Source organism: Fringilla coelebs (genome assembly GCF_963513975.1).
Source record: "Fringilla coelebs genome assembly, chromosome: 13".
Classification (NCBI taxonomy): domain Eukaryota; kingdom Metazoa; phylum Chordata; class Aves; order Passeriformes; family Fringillidae; genus Fringilla; species Fringilla coelebs.
The window spans coordinates 13654544-13667794 of NC_140039.1; the positions used below are offsets into that span (position 1 = coordinate 13654544).

At 45.5% G+C, this 13251-nt stretch overlaps 1 protein-coding gene across 4 annotated transcripts in view; it reads right to left on the bottom strand.

Annotated features, from left to right (window-relative positions):
- The window catches only part of ARIH2 (ariadne RBR E3 ubiquitin protein ligase 2), a 35388-nt gene extending 28615 nt beyond the window's left edge, over positions 1-6773 (bottom strand). For 2 of the 4 annotated variants that reach the window (XM_084214728.1, XM_084214727.1), the window contains exon 1: positions 6282-6773. In XM_084214728.1, the coding sequence (XP_084070854.1) occupies positions 6282-6770 (489 nt within the window). In that variant the 5' untranslated portion in view covers positions 6771-6773. Of the gene's footprint in view, positions 1-2213; positions 2562-5326; positions 5455-6281 lie in introns of all 4 variants that reach the window. The other 2 variants (XM_084214730.1, XM_084214729.1) reach the window with 2 other exon arrangements.
- Positions 6774-13251: the final 6478 nt, after the last annotated feature.

Consider the following 13251-nt stretch of genomic DNA (forward strand, 5'->3'; position numbering starts at 1 on the left):
TTTACCTTCAGCCTTCCCTGTTGGGGCAACCACTCTGCCTTAAATACAGGCTAATGCTGAAAAAGCACCATGTAATCAGTATCTATCATAAAGGAGATGAAATCAAAATTAACTCAATGCTCCAGAAGAACAATCATCACTATCCAAGGAAACCTGAGACATTGCGAAAGGCAGTTTTAAAACAAAAAAGCAGTTTTTACAGCTCAAGCAAATTAATAGAAAAGAAGTTAATACAATTCTTTAAAAAGTTTATCCCTGTTTACTCATATCCATTAAGTCCATTGAAAATAATTATGATAAATAGTTCAGCATGCTCCATTCCATTTCTTTTTTCTCTATGCTTGCTAATTCCATACTAATTCTTTCTATTCTGTTTTGTCTCAAAACTAACAAAATCACAAGTTTCCTTGGTGGGGAGAGAGGGGAAGGAAGACAGGGTTGTTGAAGAATTGTAAGCAAGTGTGCCTGGAAGCAAAAAGCAAATGCTGCAGATACACAAGAGATATCCAACAGAAGTGCAACTGTGGGACTGTTGTTGCTGGAGAAAAGAGAGTTAATGTGGCACTTCAAGGGCTAAAGCCTGAGTGTGTGGCTTACAAGACCACATCATTCCAAACTGCTACTCAAATTAAATTTCATCTTCTTATGCACCAACCAAAGTGTGTAGCACTTAATTTTAACAGTAAATATGCAGGCATATTTTTGATAAAAAGAAATCTAGATTTTCTCTCCTTGGGTACTATTTGAGATGAGATTTCAGCTAGCAGGTTGGTATAGTCTGGGCAACAATAACACATGCTCAATGAGACCTTCAGAACTCCTGAAAATTTTATTTTAACACTGGAAGCCTGATTTTAAGGACTAGAAGTATTGCTTTCTGTAATTTAATTCAAGAAAACAATATGGCAGGGGTCACCTTTTAGGAGAGTGTTCCATTTGAAGGCAGAAAATAAGGCACAGAAAAGCTGTTCAAATCTTAATTGCTAAGAACCAAAAGCAACTGGCAGCTGGATCAGAAGTGCTGACCAACTATTCTCATTTGCACTTTTCTGTTGCCTCCAGTTTCTGACAACCTGTAGGGAACTGCAGGCATTCAGAGCTCAGAATGCACATTTTGAAGTAATTACAGAGACAAGTTTAAGAGCAAGAAAAAGTACAACTTCATTTTCTGAGGTGGTAAATGCTGGGAACAAGCACAACAGATGGCAAAATCACCAAATTGTGGGTGCCTTTTAAAACCTGTTGTTTATGGTTCACAGCCCTCAGGTTTTATGGTTATACTCTTTCTTCAGGACATTGATGTGCAAATAAAGATCAAGAGATCCCTCTCATTTTTAAAATTAGATTTGATTCAGACAGAATGAGTTGGAATCAAAACCTACCCAACATGTTTTTTTTACATGCTGCAGTCATCACCTGTCCTGCTTTCAGGGGCTGTTCCAGACAAGAGCAAGCACTAGAAGACCTGGTTTGTTAGAAAGTAGATGCAGCAGTCATTTCAAGCCAGTGTCCACATCTAGAGCTTAGAAAACTCTGCCTTCCTCTAGCCTGCCTTCTCTTTTGACTGACACTACAGCAATTGGTTACAAAATGAGAAAGAAAACTTCACAAAAGTCTTATTGAGCATAATACCATGGAGCTAACTCTGAGTGAGATTTCTCTGTGATTAATTAAGTCAGACTTGCTGCAAGAGGTGGCAAGCTCACTGTACTTGAATTGCTGTCACTGCAACAGCAGGGTTAATAACGGGCATGACAGCTGATCTGTCTTTGAAAATCTGTAATTATTCTCTCAGAACCAACCAAAAAAAGTGTTTTTGTTAGAATGAGAGTTTTAGCCTTCCTATTTGTCAATTATCTTCTCAAACACAGGCGTACCAAAGTGCACCATTTATGGTTTGATTTGTTTCTTTTCTATATACTCTCTTTGCATTGTGTTAATGCAGAGTTATAACTCAGGCATTTTGGTCATGAAGCTCAGCTCTGTAAAAAAAAAAATAAATCAACATTCAATAAGGAAGATTTTTCAGGCCCCAGTATGTAACAATTGTAAACCTTCGAGTCAGTTTCAAACACGGGACCTTCAACAACGCTCCTCCAACCCCCCATAACAGCAATGTTGCCACAGCTTTCATTAGAACTGTATTCTCAGCATTTGCCTGTTCAACCACAGACTCGTCTCACAGCTGTGAGAATGCAGAAACCTTTCCTCACCTTTAACGTGGCAGCCAAGCTGGCCATGTGTTCATTGAGAGTGCTCTCCGACTCCTTGTAAGTCAAGCAGGTGAACTGATATTCCTCTGGATCAAAGGCATCTGCTCCCTGCTGCTCCACGTCGTTAGCTACCCCATCATAATAATCCTCAATATCCCCAGGATCCTCATCCTCTTCCTCCTCCTCGCAATTAGGGTCATAATCCTCTTCATTGCTGTCAGAGCCCTGGCTGTTCATGTCCACGGACATCTTAATGCCCTGCCAAACTGCAGACCAGGAAAGCAAGTGCAGCTTCTTTTTTTTCCTCCAAACTTTATCGTTCTTTTGATTTCATCTGAGCTCTGTCTCCTAAGGGAGGAAAAACAGTTTTTTCTGTGCCTAAGAAATTGTAAGAGGTGCCACGTCAACAACAAATAGGTGATCAAGCAGCTAGGAACAGACCAACCCGACGGCCCAGTAAAGAGGATTCTGCTGTGCATGTCCCTGGTTTGGATCCATTGTGACTCTTGCACCTCCAAAGCAAGGCTGCTACAGGACAGGTCCAGATCCTTGGAGACTGGGACACTGCATCCTAGTCCCCAGTGCAGGCCCCGTGACTTCTGACATTTGGAAACTGGCTGCATAACCTTCACTACAGATCTTCTCAGAGAAAAAAACTGAATTTATGACAAAGTTCTTTATCAACAGCCTGAAATGCTGTAGCATCCTATCTATTTAATTAACAGGAAAAACACAAACCCCTTACCTATGGCCATAGTAGCTAGAAAGGCAGCCTATGATATTCTGTACAACCTGTGATACTCTGTACAAATCCATATTGCTTCAGAACCACAGACATTAAGTGAGACTTAGGAAAAAAAAGACCAGCAAACAGATCTCTCACGTGCACACAATTTAACAGTCTTCAATATCATCTCAAAAGACATTGTGAAACTAGCTCATCCCTTTAAATTGGTTCTACTGGATGTGATTAGGCTTGGACCTTATATCTGAAGGGGGAAATAAAATTATTATTTATTGCCTTCTCAATATATACTTCTTACCTTTTGAATGTACAAATTTATGCTCAGGTGTTGATAGCTGTTATTGAAGAAGAATCAGAACAGCTAACTGTTTTTTCAAGATTCTCACTTGTTTTGGAAAATTCACACATCTGATACTTATCTGAACTACAAATCTGCTTGTGTAACTGAACCATATGAATTTGAGCTCTGAAAGATTCAGCAGTAAAGCATGAATCAACCTTGAATTATGGTCACCTCATATTTAGTCGTAAATTTCCATTTAACCAAATTATTTCGCTTAGAGAGAATATATTAAATACAGAAGAATTAAAACAATGCTGCAACCATATTTTACATATAAAAACATATATTAAAATCAAAGCTCTATTTTCCACAAGCAGCATGTATTTGGTTCCTTAAAAACATTCCCTTTCTGCATTACTATGTTGTCAGCTCTACCACTCAAACATATTCCCTCAGTGTTGCAATTTGTAGCTGCTGGGGAAACCATAATCAAGCTTTGATAATCCTGACTTTAGAGTACAGGAAATCTCAACCACAAGTTTTCATTATTTTTCCTCAACTCTTTTTTTTTTTTTTTTCTGTTTCCAGTCACTTGACCAGGCAGCAGAGAATAACCAGGAGGAGATGTGATGTACAAAATAATTTGAGGGGCTTCAATGATTTCAGGAGATACAAACCTCCAGAGAGGCTGGAGACTAGTACCTAATTAAATTACCTCCTGAATTCTGGTCTTCATTCCTTTCATTTGCCTCTTGATTCCTTAGCTACCCACAGCATATGGAGCACACAAACAATTTATAGCACTGCTTTCCACAGGAGTTCAGAGGAACAGACACAGTCTCTCCATGCTGGAAGGAGACAGATGTGAAATCTGATTGCAGACACAAGGCAAACCCTCGTCCTTCCCTCTACCCTGCTTAGAGTCTGGGCTTAATCTGCATTGACACTGAGCTCTTGCACAAAAGAAGTAATGGATCTTTACCTGCTAAAACTTTTGTTAAAAGAATTACTTATTTGAGCTCCTAACCCCAGTGAGGACCATCAACAGCCAGAGTGCAACAACTTTGTTCAGCCACCACAAAGCCTGAGCAAGTTTCACAGGCCAGGGAACTTCTCAAACTCACTCAGATCGTTCCACACTCCAGAGAGGGGAAAAAACCTCATGAAAACACTGGGCCCTCTGCTTGCCAAACCCTTGCCAACACATGGCAAGTCACATCCAAGATGTTTGCAGATATCCAGGTAGAATAAGGGGCCTGCCCAGTACCTCCCAATTGCACACCAGTCCCTGGGGAGGGGCTCAGAGGAGGGCAGAGATGTCTCTCTGTGCCACTAGCACAGTTCAGTGAGCAAACAGAGGAACTGTTTGCACAGGAAAGGGACACATGGATTTATCAAGTGGAAAGCAGTCTGCAGGACTGGGTGATTTCTGTGACTCCTGTCCCAAGACTCTAGGAAAGAGCTCACCTCCAGCATAACTGAACACCACCCTGACACAAGTGAAGGGAAAGGAAGGATAAGGGCACATGCTCTGTGCACAAAGCAAAGGAGGGTACTTGGAAAACCAGGAACAAAACTCACCTCGCCTATGCTCAGCCCAATGCCCAAATCAAACTCTCTGAATACAAAGACAAGACAGAGCTACTACTTGAAAGCATTAATTTTTAAGACAATAAAGATGTTAAGGTCAAAAGACAGGGTCAAAAAAGCCAGGTTTCTTTAGATTAAATAATGACCATAACTCCCAAGACCAAATTATAAATTTTTAAGCCATACTTAGATCACTTTCCAATCCAAGGGAGGATGATCTCCTCCTTAACCACCTTAATCCAAGATACTCCTGTATCTTCACTAGCACTGATACAATTTAGTCACCTCTCTTGCTCCAGTCCCTTGCAGGAACTCCCAAACACACCCACCCCTACCCTGTGTTATCACCTCCAACAGTGCCCTTTCCTTGACTCCTACTTTGCAACACAATTCTTAACAAGGTCTTTTGAAACAAAATGCCTTCCACCGTGACACCTCATTATGTGATCCCATCCCATTCCTAGTCCAACTACACCACTATTTTCTTATTCCTACCCTTGTAGGATTCCTCTAATAACTCTTTTTGTGGAGACTCCTCCAATTGGAGAATGCTCCTCCTCTTTTTCTGTTGATATTTCACAACCATTTCATACGGCTTTTTCTTCTTTCACCTCTTTATTTATCTGAAACAGAGAAAGTGCAACTTAAGTCTGTTTCCCGGACTCCTTATCCATGTAACCTTTAGACAGGCTACCACTCTTCCTTTTCCCTCAAACCATCCACAGCCTCAGGTCCATGCTGGCTATCAATGCTAACTGCATCTTCACCTATTCCACCCAAACCCATCATTTGTGGCTCATGCCCAATTGCCTCCTCACATATGCAGCACACACCTCGCCGTTCCTCCTCCACTGTTCTTTAGGTAGGAATTTTTCATCCAAGACTGAGAAACCAGAAGATGCCCCATCCTTTTTCACCACAGATGACTCTGCAGGGACCTCCTTGCAGCTGTATCACACTTCCCCGGGAACAAACCTGCTCTCCTTCCTCCTGCCAGCCTCGGTTCACACTACCACGGCTGTCTTGTCTTTGCCAACTTATCCATTTCACTCCTGCCCTTTCTAACCTATCGTCACTTTTAACAAGTTGTTTTACGGATACCTGCGTATTCCACGGCACCTCTGGGCTCGGGTACCCAGCGCGTTTAAGTTACCTCGGCTCCATTCTTTCGGAACGGGAACGGAACGCAGCCCCTGCGCTCGTCCCGCACAGCCGGAGCGCCGCAAACTGGCGGGAGGGCAGCGCAGGAGCGCGGCGGGAGAGAAGCCGTGCGGGGAAGCCCGGGCGGCGGCAGGGCGAGGAGGGGGCCCCGCACGGCCGCCCGGAGCCCGAGAGCTTCGGGCTGCGGCTTCTGCCGGGGCGGAGCGCCGAGCTCAGCAGCAGGCACGGATAAGTGGCCCTGCATCCCTCCCGCCGGGCCCGCCCCAGCGCGGTCGGGCCCCGCACTTACCGGACGGGCGGCGAGAGCGGCGCCCCGGGCTCCTTCTGCGCGCCGGAACCGCCGGGCCCGGTGCGTCACCTCCGCCGGGCGGGGCGGGGCCGGGCCGGGCCACGGCGCTGGGGCGGGGGGGGGTAGCGGCTGAACCACTGCGGCTGTGCGGGGGGAAGCGGCCCCGCGCCCTAAGGAGCGGCGCCCGGGCCGGGCTCGGCCGGTGACAGCGCCCAGTGGCCGCGCCGGGAGCGGCTCCTCGCACCGCCGCGGTCCCGGCCCGCCCCGCGCCCGCTTCCCGGCGTGCCCCGCACTGGGATAAAGGTCGCGGCGCGGAGGGGGGCAGCATTGGCTCGGCAGGGACGCAGCGCCCCGATCCCGGTCCCGCTTCTCACCCTCCGCCACCGCCATGGCAAAAGAGCCGCAGCCCATCAGCCCCTTGAAGAACTTCTTCGCTGGCGGTTTCGGGGGCGTCTGCCTGGTGTTCGTGGGGCACCCGCTGGACACCATCAAGGTAAGGTGGCGTGGGGCGCCCGGGAACGAGGGGGGCAGCCGGTGCTCAGTGCGGTCGGGACGCCGCGAGGTGGAACTACAGCTCCCGGCAGAAACTGCGCGGGAGCGGCGCGGGTCCCGGTGGGCGCTATGGCCGAACTACAGCTCCCGGCAGGCCCTGCGCGGAGGGAGGGGTTCGGGAACGCCGCCGGGAGGCGGCGCTGGGCCTCTGTGGTGCCGTAGGGCGCCCCCTGGAGGCGCGGCGGCCGGGCGTCTGGCGGTCCCGGTTTTAGTGAAAAACCGGGAAAAGAGGCTCGGTGAAAGAGCCTCGGTGCTCCCGGTGCTGGAAGGAGCTGGGCTGGGCCCGCCAGCCCCGTCCCGCGGCGGGACCCCGCGCCCTTGCTCCAGGGAGAGGCCAGGAGTGACCCTGTGGGGCCCGGGGAGCTGGGGTCCTCATCCGGACATTATCCCAGTAATTAATTACTTAAATACATTCACTACTTATTACATTAAAATTCAATCTCTTCTCTTCTGCAAAGAGCTAAAATGATGTCAGTGTTTCTATCATTATCTTCAGTCAGAAAACCTATTCCATAATAGCCAGAGGTGTTCTGCCAATCAAAGTTTATAATGTAATGTTTAATAAAATGATGTTTTCCTCTCCATTTTACTAGGTCAGACTGCAAACCCAGCCTAAGCCACAGCCTGGCCAGGCCCCACTCTATTCTGGGACCTTTGACTGCTTCAGAAAGACTCTTGTTGGAGAGGTACTGTGACACCTGTCAAATGTATCAGTACATTCTCTGTATGGAATCCTACAGAGATTGGGTTGTCAGTTAAATTGATTCTAATTAACATTTTTAAGCAAATTACTAAGCTTGGGGAATACTTAGCATACACGTGCTCCTGGTAGATGTGTCTTTGTTTTGCTAAGGAATGTTTTTGGTTCAAAATAGCGTGATACTAATGTCTGAGGTTAGACTGGAGTGAATGCTGGCAGTTGTTTATTGGCCTTGGGATTTTTGCAGGTGTTTGAAGTCATCTCTGGAAATTCTAAAATGGGTAATGACTTTTCTTGGTACAAGCAGTACTTTAACTTTCTTCTATAAGGTGTTATGCCCCCTATGAGAAGGAAGAGGATCTTTAATTTATAGATTTTTTTTCAGTTTTTTTGAGAGCAGAGTGTCAATTATAGTAGTTGTTCAATCTTCTCCAGAAGGTGGACAGTGTTTTTCACTCCCAAATCATCATGATCATGCTGTTGAGCTAGTCTGTTTTGTTTTTAGAAAGGCAAACAGCTTTGATTTAAAGTCTTTAATTGACAGATAGCCCAATATTCTGCTTTCATAGTTTTTTCAGCAGGTATTTACCATTTGGAAATAATGGTTGTAAAGCCCAGCTGTTTGTCTGCTTGCCTAAAGTCTCATTTCTGACTGCTGGATCTCGTTAGGTAACTCCCTGTTGAATGAAAGCTCTGCCTCAAAATCTGAAATCTCCTTCCATTGTGGTATTAACAGGTTGTTATATAAGCAAAGCAAATCTTGTTTGCCTGGTCTCTCCCACAAAGGAGTGGAATGCTGTGCCAGCTCTGAATCCCTGGCAGTTTTTAACACCCCTGCTGCAGCACGGACGTCAGAGCTGAGCCATAATAACAGCCTTGTGATGGGAAGTTCAAAAGCAGTGCTGCCTCTCTACTCCTACTCAGCACTCATCCATTTCTGTGAGGAGGACTACTAAACCTCTCTGCCAAGGCCTTGTGCTTCCCAATGCCCAAGGGGAGCTTGAGCAGCAGTGGCTGATCCCTCAGCCAGGTGCAATTTCATGGCAGAGCCAGTTGTGTCTGTAAGATTTCAGCATGTACTGGGATGAGCTGGTTTATTGGGATGGGGGAAGAAAGGGGTGCAGAGACCAGCAAATATTTAATTTATGTGTCTAGGCTTTATCCAGGAAGATAACTCTCCTTTTTATTGGACAAAGTTCAATTTAAAGGCAAGAGAAGTGAAATCAATACAGCTGCTGGGGTCTGCATTAGAACTTTTTCATATGTGTAGTCTATGGAAGCAAACATCAGGAATGTATAAAACATCGGGAATGTGATGTTGTGTGGGGGAAAAGCTTGCATTTAGGGTAGGAAACAAAAAATCATTTGCTCTTGAATCTGTTCCAAAGCGAATCCATGTGGGGAGTGAAGGAATTCCAGTTGCTCTCCCTGTTTCTTGCTTTAGTTAAAGAGTGAATTCATTTCAGCATTCTCAGGTTCAGTGTCAGATTGTACACTACTAAATTGGACAGGTTACCAATAAAACACAGGTGCATTTCTGTGGGCAGCTGAGAGTGTTCTCTCTTGACATAATCTATTAAGGCTCTTATTCAGGGGGCTTTTAACTTCACTTCTCATACTTGAGATGTACGTGCAGGTGATGAGTATTGCTCTAGAAGGGCATCAGTGGTGCCAGGGTTTCCCAGGAAGGATAACTTTCCTCTGCAGCAGTCCCTGAGCCTCAGCTAAACATGTATAACTGCAAATGAGCAATAAACCCCTTTATTCCTCTGATGAATTTGACTGTTAGATAGATCCTATCCTGGATTGTTGCCTTTCCCTTCTCAACAAGTTGAAATGTGTGCAAAGTTTATGTCAAACCAAGTAATTCCTGTGATAATGTTTCTTGCAGGGAGTCCAAGGCTTATATAGAGGAATGGCAGCTCCCATCATCGGGGTGACACCCATGTTTGCTGTGTGCTTCTTTGGATTTGGCTTGGGAAAGAGACTCCAGCAGAGAAATCCTGATGATGTTTTGACGTGAGTTCCTGGTTAATCAGACGGTTGGGAAAGGCATCCTGAGGCTGCATTGTGACACGTTGAGTTGTGGTGTAAATTTGTGTCTTCTCCTAGGTTATAAATATAGTTCTGAAAGATAAACCACTCATGTTTTAATGCTTCTGGAAGCGTGGGAGTGATAGCACAGGCTAAAAGCAGGCATTGTGTGGGCAGGTGAGATGCAATTCCCTCTCTACGCAAGAAGGAGCCACGAGGGAACAATTCCGGTGTGGATGAGCACAGTGAGAGTTATGTAATGATTGCCTGCCAACAGGCTTGCTATTAACTGAAACTATGGGAGCAATGAATTCATGGTCAAGCATGAATTGATAGCATTCACAGCCCTGATTCTCCTTTCCCTGTTAGTTATGAGCCTTCCTGTGGCCCTTCATTAGGATATGAAAACAGCCATAAAGATGTTTTATTATCTCTGAAAAGAGGTGTTTATGAGCATCCCTCCTCTCAGGCATCTCTGACCTTCAGAAACAGCAATAGGAAGCTCAGAAAACTTGGTGGGGCTTTCTACAAGCCAACCTGTGCATGAAGTACAGCCATAAAGTACTCCTGTAATGAGTTTGTTGAGCTGTGATTTACACCTCCACAGGGACTGGGCTGTAGCTTAGCAACATTTTATCCCATAATTTGTGTTCTGGGTAGAAGCTCTGACGGAAAGCAGGAGCCCATCAAGTGGAGCAAACTGTGGTGGGGTGTTTTGGTTTCTGTTGGAGCCTTGTCTGCACGGGGCTGGTGTGAGCACACCTGGGCCTGCAACACAAGCTGCTGCCAGCACAGCTGCCATTGCTCAGGGGGAAGCAGTGCTGAGCTGCTGGGGAACTCTCACTTACCCTCTCTCAAACCATGGCAGTGTCCTCATGCAGGCAAGACTGAAGGGAAAGGCCAGGGGAACAGGAGGGACTGAACAACAAGTGCATCGTGAGCTTATTCCCCAGCAGCCTCATCACCTCAGTGCCTTGTGTTTTATACACATGGTGCCAACAGGAAGTTTTAAGGAGCAAGCTGGAGAAGGACAGTGTAGTTTTTTGAGTCTTTATGTAGAATTCCTCTCAAGCAGAGCAGTGGAAAAGACTGTGTATGTACTGTCACTGTGCTCAGCTGTGCTGTTCTGTGGGTGCAGACCTGGCACAGTGAAGGTACAGTGAGCTTGGGACATGAGACCCAAAAATAAAGGTCAGATTCCCAGTGCTGTGGTTATGGGTCTAGAGGCAGGCTGGATGGTTGTATTTCCCATGCTGATTTTGAAGGGAAGTTGTGGAAGGAAGAAGATGGAGAGAAACCCGAGGAGCCTATCCATTCAGCCTTTCTGGGGCTGAATGATCCCAAGGTGAGCTAAAAACCTCTAAACTTAGTTTGAGTAGGAGGTGCATGTGGAGTGGCAGGGGAGGTCTGAATGTCTGGAAGATATCATGGGAATTAGAGTAGAGAAAGGTGCAAGAATTGGAATGGAATGCCATCTCTTGGGCAAGTGGAGAGAAGTGGAAGGTGTGGAATTTGATTAAATGGAGATGTTAGGTCATCTTACTAGGGGAGGTAGTAGGAGGCTGGATGTAAAGATAGTTTTGTGATGGAGAAACTCAGCTTGTTTAAGGGATTTTTGTCATGGAGACTTTGCCATGTGAAAGCAGGTGCTGAATGTTTGGGATAATGACAGGTTGGTAGGACAGACTTGACTTTGGGAGGGTTATGGAAAGGAGGCTTCTGGCTGCACAAGCAGCAATCTGTGTGGAATCTGGGGTCACTGAGAAGAGTATGGGGGACTGGAGGAGGAAGGGACTGAAGCGAAAGGGAATGAAAATGAATGGGGAATGCTGTAGCAAAAAAGAAGGGGTATTAGCAAATAGAATGGATATGAAGAGCTGAGTTGTGGTTGCTGTAGGAACCAGTGCTTTGAGTCCTAGAGATCTTAAATGTTTAGCTCTGCATTGACAAGGCACTTCTGCACTGATAAAAGCAGTGGATGCCTTACAAATTCCACTGCCATGTTCATGTGGAACAGCATCACCTGGGGATGCAGGGGTCTTTCTGCCCTTCATTTCCTGTGTGCTGTGTTGTGTTAGGGTCTTTTCTGTTTCCTTGGGGCAGATATCCTCAGCTGTTTGCTGCTGGCATGTTGTCAGGAGTGTTCACAACAGTAATCATGGCTCCAGGAGAGAGAATCAAGTGCCTTTTACAGGTAAGGCATTGGATGGTGGTGATGGGAATTTAATAGCAGGAATTTCTTTGGTTAGTGCATTTACTCCGTTCTGTTTTTTGACAGGGCTGAGATAACTGTCATTTAATGCATTAAACAAACTCACCATGACAGTATAAGGACACACAGCATTAATTGCTGTATTCATTTTACACAGCTCAAGCCTTATGCTGTGGGACACTGTATGAGGCATCCATGGATGCCTCAGTCCGCTTCAAAATATGGAAAAGTTTTTTTTTTCTGAATGAAACTTTTCCTAAAAAAAAAAAAAAAAGGTGTAAATCTACAAGATAATGAGACTCTTTCTGGTGTAAAAAAGTTCTGTTACCTTGACAGTTCCCCATGCAGAGCTAAGGAATGCATTTCCAAACAGTGTTCTGACATTTGGGTGGCTGTTAGCTCTGCACCTCCTGCGGGGGTTTGAAAGTATTGTTGGAAAATGCAAACCTGAACAAATGAAATGCCATCTTTAGCAGGTGTGGGAAGCTCTGCTTGTTTCAGACTGTGTTGAACTCTGTTAATACAGTGATGGGTGGTCACATGTTAGTTCTGACAGACAGGATATTATCATGGGAGATTTTATACACATATAAATGGTTTGAATTTCACTATTTGAAGACTACTTTTTGTCGGTGTGCAATTACCTAAGTGACTTGAATTACTTCAAACTTACACTGTGGAAAAATAAAGGAGAATCTGTTCTCTGCATGGAACAGTAACCACAGCCTCAGCTTTAACGTGAGAGCTGCTGGAGGAAGTGAGGCAGAAGCTCCCTAGGCAGGAGCGTGTGCTCCTTCCTCTCTGGAAACACACGTGAGGCTCTCTAACCCTTGGCTGAATGATTCTGCATCGAGCAGAAACCTTCAGTGGTCAGAAACTCTCCCTTTAACCCTGCAGATCCAGGCAGCTACAGGTGAAACCAAGTACAGTGGCTCCCTGGACTGTGCCAAGCAGCTGTACCGCGAGTCGGGGATCCGCGGCGTGTACAAGGGAACGGTGCTGACCCTCATGAGAGGTAAGGGACAGGGCTGTCCCTGCTGGGGGACTGCAGGATGAGAAGCCTGACACAGTATGGGAGATCTCACTGTCCCTTTAGGCAATTGGAGGGGCTGTGTCACCCATTTTCTTTTTTTTTTTTTTCTTTCTTTTTTTCTTTTTTTTTTTTTTCAGTCTGCAGAGCTACTCCAGTGCCTCAAAGGGCCTGAGAAATAAACATGAGATTCTCAGTGGGTGAGGAAGAGATTAGATGACAAGGATCAGAGGGATATAGGAAGTAATTAAGATCTGAGAAGCCAAGAGGAATGAGAGACTTCAGGAGAGGAGCAGAGAGAACAAAGAGAAGAGAAAAATGCAGAAGTGGGCTTTTAAAAAAAATTATTTTCTTCTTTTTTTTTTTCTTTTTTTTCTCCTTGAGAGAAGGATTGTGCCTGTCTGTGACTGTTGTGGTATAATACTGACTGCTTTAAAATATG